Below are 6,624 nucleotides of genomic sequence, written 5' to 3' on the forward strand. Positions count from 1 at the left end.
GACGAACGCTGGAGGGTGTCCAAAACCCTGTGAAGAAATCCTTGTCGATCTGGAATATGCAGACGACATCGTTCTCATGTTGGGAGAGGATAAGGCGCAGTTGTTTCTGGATGAACTGACCAAAGTCGTCCCGTCCTTTGGTATGCAATTTTCACCTACAAAGTGTAAGTTCATGCTCGTGGACGTGCACTCACTGAACACTTCACTTACAACCCAGGGAGAGGCACTCAAATTTATGGAGCGTTTCACGTATCTTGTAAGTTGTATTGGTTCTGACTAGTGTGACAGATGAGGTGAATGCACGAATCTGCAAGGCTCGGGGCGCGTTTGCTAATTTGGGACACTTATGGCGTCAAAGCGGCATATCGCTTAATCTCAAGGGACGTATGTATCAGGCTACAGTCCGAGCTGTTTTGTTGTATGGCTGAGACTCTGACTGTTCGAGTAGCTGAACTGATATGTCTTCAGGCGTTCGACAATCGTTGTCTCAGGACCATAGCTCGTGTAGATTGGTGTCGAAGAATCCGCAACAAGGCAACAAGAAAGCGAGCTTTTGGTTGTGCAACGGGTACTTTCATCGAAGAATGTGTCCAGCACCAGGAGCCACGTTGGTTAGGCCACGAATTGCGCATGCCGAAACATCGTTTGCCGAAGAAAGTGCTGTTTTCCGTGCCTAATTCAGAGTGGTAGAAGCAGTGAGGTGGCAAACCCTTGATCTGTCAGAGGGGTATAGAGGAAATCACGAAAAGCTTGAGTGCTGTCAGTACTATTCGCCTTTCAGGATGGGGATCGCCTGATTCCCACTGCGCCTGGTTGGAGACGCTGGAAGATATGGCTGCTAATCGATGTCAGTGGCGTTCTCGTCTTAAGCTTCTATCCAGATCGCCTGAATGAATGTGTGGAGGTAAACGCATCTCGAAATAATCGTGGCAAGCTTGCGTTAAGTCTCTTCCCGGTCCACTCTTATTTTCTTCACAATATTGCTTTCAAATAAATTTGGGTTGCACGGCAGCAAAGCATCGGTGTCGAACACTGATGTTCTGTGTTGTCGATGATGAGTATGATACTCCGTTGCCAAAAGTGTCTCCTCTAGTAAGTTATTCTACTCACTTGAAAGTGACGTACTGTGTATACTATCTCTTTCCACTCTTCTAGTTCCAAAACGGGTCTCGGGATAGTCGTGGATAGCGGCATCTAACTCTTACGTTTACTCTCTGTTTCTTAGTTGTGAAAAAACAATTCCTAGCATCAAATTTCTGTCTCTTGTTTCAAAACAACTAGTGATGTATTCCTTCGTATTCTAATCTTTCTTGTGTCCTCTTTGTACGTTGTGTTATTTGTTTTTTTCTCTGCCACATCCCTCCAATTCGTACGCACAGAAAGAAAAGAAACTCATTGGACAAGCGAAGCAGTCTAAAACCGTTTCTATTCGACCACCTCTCGCGCCCTTACATAGAGAAAATATGAATCGTGAACAAGGATCAAACAGAATATCTGTTACAAAGCCAAACAGGCTGAGCATCACGGAACTTACCGTCAGGGGTGCTAAGCCCGGAGGTCCTTTGAGAGTGTTTGATCCCACCTGGATGGTATCGTCAAGTACTCCGGTTAGCGACGCCCCCCTCACAGGAGGAAAGAATCCTGCTGCTCCGCGAGCATCTTCCCCAACCAAGGCCTATAGGAAAACATCACATCCAGATGGTTCAGAAGCACTCCTGCCCATGAAAAAAATAACGCCTCAGTTGTTCATCACTGATAGGCGTACACCAAATCAAAGAAGTGAGTCATGTGAATCGTCATCTACTCGAGATTCCCATACCATATCCATACAATATCCATTAGGAATGTCTAGCGTTCTTGAGTACCGTCTATTTACAATATTTGACTTAATGGCTGCATACTAATGAACGGAAAGTCTCTTTATTGCCAGCTACAGTGAAATTCAGGACACTCATCTGATTAGTGGATTCATTAGTAAGCTGATTGGACGCTTAGCTGTACAGATTACTTGCGAGTATGTTAAACAGTCTTTGTTACAGGACCTAAACTAGATGAACTTTCGTACCAGGCGTTTTCATTTCATAACACTGAGTAGGTATGTTGCAATGAAGTTCGCTGGTTATCAATGGCGTCCAATAAAATCCGCTTGTTGGAAGTTGCGACCTGTTGTTGTTATTGTTTTTAATTCAGACTTCTAGTGCTTCACAAGTGGATGCTGTCTTACATTACCTCATCATCATCGGAATGTGGTAACTCTTCTTCGTGGATAAGATACAATGTTCTATGCCATTCGAGAGCTGTTGCTGCAAAGGTGATCTGATTCCATGACTGTAGGACACCAATATCAGAGTATAACGTTTCAATGGTCGCCTAATGTGTGCCCCTACTCCATCTCTCAGACAGCCGGATGAACAAATGAATAACTTCTGGGTTTGCTTCTCGCAAGCTGATGACATGGGTCCCTTTTGTCGCCGGTGTCTGAAAATGGCAGTACGTCCAGTAAGACCGCGTAGCAACACTTGTTTTTACCTTATATGTGGAAACGCTGACCTTCCCATATGGGATATCTGCTAACAGCTCATATAGTTGCTGGTGTTTCAACCTTCCTGCGGTCGTGATTCGTTCTTACGACAGCCGCATCACCTACCGTTCTCCACACCGATTCACAACAGACGGGTTTGGAAGATAGTCCGTTTCAAACGCCACCCATGTGGACCCAACTAAAGTATATTAGGTTTGATGCAAAAGTTGCGTTTGTTTGCGAGAAACGGATTTATGGTTTCTACTTTCTGGGGCGATATGTCTCAGTAGCACACACCTTACGATATTCAAAGATCCAGTTTCGCCTAATGTGTGCCCCTACTCCATCTCTCAGACAGCCGGATGAACAAATGAATAACTTCTGGGTTTGCTTCTCGCAAGCTGATGACATGGGTCCCTTTTGTCGCCGGTGTCTGAAAATGGCAGTACGTCCAGTAAGACCGCGTAGCAACACTTGTTTTTACCTTATATGTGGAAACGCTGACCTTCCCATATGGGATATCTGCTAACAGCTCATATAGTTGCTGGTGTTTCAACCTTCCTGCGGTCGTGATTCCTTCTTACGACAGCCGCATCACCTACCGTTCTCCACACCGATTCACAACAGACGGGTTTGGAAGATAGTCCGTTTCAAACGCCACCCATGTGGACCCAACTAAAGTATATTAGGTTTGATGCAAAAGTTGCGTTTGTTTGCGAGAAACGGATTTATGGTTTCTACTTTCTGGGGCGATATGTCTCAGTAGCACACACCTTACGATATTCAAGAAATAGATCCAGTTGTTCTGCAATAGGAGATATTTGTCTCCTTCCAGAGTTTCCATGTCGTTTCAGTTTTAAGAAAGTATGACGCCAGGTAGGATGCTAACATCTTACACTTTACCACCAGGAGGAGTCCAAAGGTTGAAAGACACCCTTTAGTCTCTCTCAGTTCTTCAGATTTTAGAATGTATGGGCCGATGGTTAACATGTTGCTAGGGTTTGGTTGCGCGGTGTTGACTGTTAAGCTTAACTAAGTCAGACGGAAGCTACCCACCTCTATTACTCGTCGTAGCCTCCATCCCACTGAGACCTTAGAACACCATGTTCCAGTCAACATGTTCGCAGAGAGGAAAGCCGGAAAGGATAGATGTTATGTGGGTGGAATATACGTGCACTAGTATACACTACGTTGTATCTGTGTCCCTGTAGAAGTTTTATCAAATTGCGATAAATAAACGAGACCTTAGAACACCATGTTCCAGTCAACAAGTTCGCAGAGAGGAAAGCCGGAAATGATAGATGTTATGTGGGTGGAACATACGTGCACTAGTGTACGCTACGTTGTATCTGTGTCCCTCTAGACGTTTTATCAAATTGCGATGAATAAACTAAGCATAAAAAGAGTGTCTTGGATGAGTCTACTAAATTGTCAACTCTGAAGGACACTACACTAAACAGTTTCCTTGGTAGTTTGCACCCATCTGCGCTTGAATCATTGCCAAAAGGGGATCGGTGAAGTCACAAAATAAGTGCGGGTAAAGCGCCTTTTTCGATATTTCTTCAACCAGCTCCTATAAATACACCAAAATTGAAGTAAACCAAATAAAAAGACTCTTTTGGATGCAATGGTCAAGCCGAAACGCAATGATGCTTTGAGCCTTGAAGTTACGTTGCTTTAATGGGCATGAATTTTGCCTCGGCCCAATGCATGAAAGAATTCGACCGGAGCGCGACGGCCTTGGCGAAAGCTGAATCAGATGAATCCAAGCTGAGTGCCAGTCTGCTTAACTGCTTCAGTTCATTAGCACAGGACTTCGACGCACATAGTTTTGGCCCTTGTTTATAGATGGCACCAGCCTCCGCAGCAAAATCATTCGGTCTTGCATAACTGTTTGGGTTTGATCCGGCACATCAAGTTGAATATAATGTCCACCTCTACTCATCTTCTTATGTGGCAGCCAGTCGTGGAATTACTGTGTGGATTTATTTTAGGGAGAGGTTCCAACCGGTAATGTGGAATGCTTGTTGGTTGTTATGGCAGTGGCCGTAAGTTAGTATGCTTAGCCCAGAATGATACAAAAAGTGACTCTCAGTGGCGACATTTAACCGAACGGAATCAAATCTAACCACTGCTAACTGTAGAACACCACGCGGCTGAATTTCGGACTCGGTTTATTAGCCGTGCAACAACTAGTCTATCCGAAGTGGTTCAGTTGCTAGGATTTTTCCACATATCAGAAAGCCTCTGCTTCAATGTCCAGCATAGTTGAGTGCTTTCGGTGTAAAACAGACATATAACTCACTTTCTGTGGCCATGTTTGTAAAGATCAAGCTGGTTGACCAATGAAAGCCACTAGATTCCACTTTTCAAGCACTATGGACTCAACCGCTTAGACGTACTTGCTTGAATCGACAACTATGAGCCATCAGCCGAGTACGTCTTCAGATCAGTTATTTTCTCCTCATATTCCCGTCATTTTCTCTGAGGTATACATAGGGTGCAGGGCATTCACTGGGACCACTTGCGGCTCAGGCCAAACAGTATGCGATATTGCGCATTGTGCGCGAGTGTCCACAGACGGGGTTTTAGGTGGCAGACTAATAAGGAAATAGATACCCGACCACCAACGTTGTCCTTCAGCATGCTTCTTTCGTCGACTGTGTCCCTTTAAATGGAGGCGCACAATGATGGGAAATTAGGTGCTGAAGCACCTTGAGGATTTGGCTCACGCTGCCTTATTCAGTAGCTAGGCATCTAAGTCTTACTGTTTATTTCAGCACCCTTATTATAGATTATTCACACCTCTCTTGCAGTGAAGCATTAACTCAATAATATCTGCTCCAAAAAGTATATCGGTAAAAAATGAGCCGTTGAACATTTTGGAGGTTGCTTTTTTCAAACAGTTCGCACTCGGGGTCTGAATCTCGATTAATATGTCGCAGTGGGCAGCGCTGGCAAAACTTGAGTTTTCATCCAGACCTTTCAGCACTTTAGACCCCTTAAATTTACCAAACTGTCTGTGCTACTGTGAGCTAGCATGCAAAAAATTAATGAATTCTGCCAGCAAATGTTCACTTCACTGGTAGTGAATACTACCCCAGGCGTCTGTGGGACGAAAATGTTCTATACTTCCCTCAGGTCATCAAAATAACTTGAACGATTGACTGCCTGAAAATACTTCCCTCAGGTCATCAAAATAACTTGGACGATTGACTGTGTTTTCTGAAAGCCGTTAGTCAGGTCATTCCAGTTGTGGTTACCTTCTTCAAACCATGATTACTACCACTTCTTATGGACTGTAATCAACTGAAATCTACTCCTCTGCCCCCAATTTCAGTCCCACGTCCCGTTACAAAACACAACCATACCTACCCGAATGGCATAAAGTCAGACAACGAAGATGCCACTATGCTCGACCCTGCAAACTACTCTGCCCTTCAAGGTGCCCTAGAAATGTTGGACGGCGCTTGTCAATCGTAAACATTAATGGCGTTCCGAAAATCCCCCATTCTGGATGGCGCTTTAGGTATCAAATCCCACTGTGTGACTTGGGACTGATTTTGGTCGTGATTTGTGAATATTTTCTTCAGTCTTTCAAGATATATTTATAAAACATTGAATATATTTTATCAGTACAGACCTCACGTCTTTTTTAAACAGGCCACCCTGTTGGTTTGAAAAGGTTCATGTTTTTAAGAGAAGGTCCACAGTCTAAACCTTTGCGGAATAACTGTCAAGCAAACTGTCGGACTGAAGTCTCATGTATTTCTTCCATGGTGTCCCAGGCTCCTAACAAGCCGGTATTCCTTGGACGATATTTGAAGCCCAATATCCTGCCATGACATCTGAATAATATCAGCTCGAATATTTGTCACAAATTCTCGCTATGGAATGCAGATTTGCGGTCAGTGCCGTCTAACGCCCAAGTCTGGTGCACGACCAAAGTGGCACCTCCTCCCCCTTCCCCGGGGGAGGACCCAACAAGGTGAGAGAATTTTGTTGGACGCGGTAGGGGAAAATTTATTTAACAAAGAAAGAAGGAAGACTTAAGACATTATCCGCACCGCCGTATACAAGGTGGTGGGGCGAATTGGGTGAAG

General features: G+C 44.4%; 1 protein-coding gene across 1 annotated transcript in view; it reads left to right on the top strand.

Moving 5' to 3' along the window:
• Window positions 1-297: 297 nt before the first annotated feature.
• T265_12606 (hypothetical protein) overlaps window positions 298-6,624 on the top strand; it is a gene marked incomplete at both ends in the record, with an annotated part of 10,952 nt that continues 4,625 nt past the window's right edge. The window contains 4 exons of the mRNA XM_009164615.1: window positions 298-669; window positions 782-904; window positions 1,380-1,779; window positions 5,862-6,000. Of these exons, the coding sequence (XP_009162879.1) occupies window positions 298-669; window positions 782-904; window positions 1,380-1,779; window positions 5,862-6,000 (1,034 nt within the window). The remainder of the gene's footprint in view (window positions 670-781; window positions 905-1,379; window positions 1,780-5,861; window positions 6,001-6,624) is intronic.

This window comes from Opisthorchis viverrini, assembly GCF_000715545.1.
Source record: "Opisthorchis viverrini unplaced genomic scaffold opera_v5_7, whole genome shotgun sequence".
NCBI classification, from domain to species: domain Eukaryota; kingdom Metazoa; phylum Platyhelminthes; class Trematoda; order Opisthorchiida; family Opisthorchiidae; genus Opisthorchis; species Opisthorchis viverrini.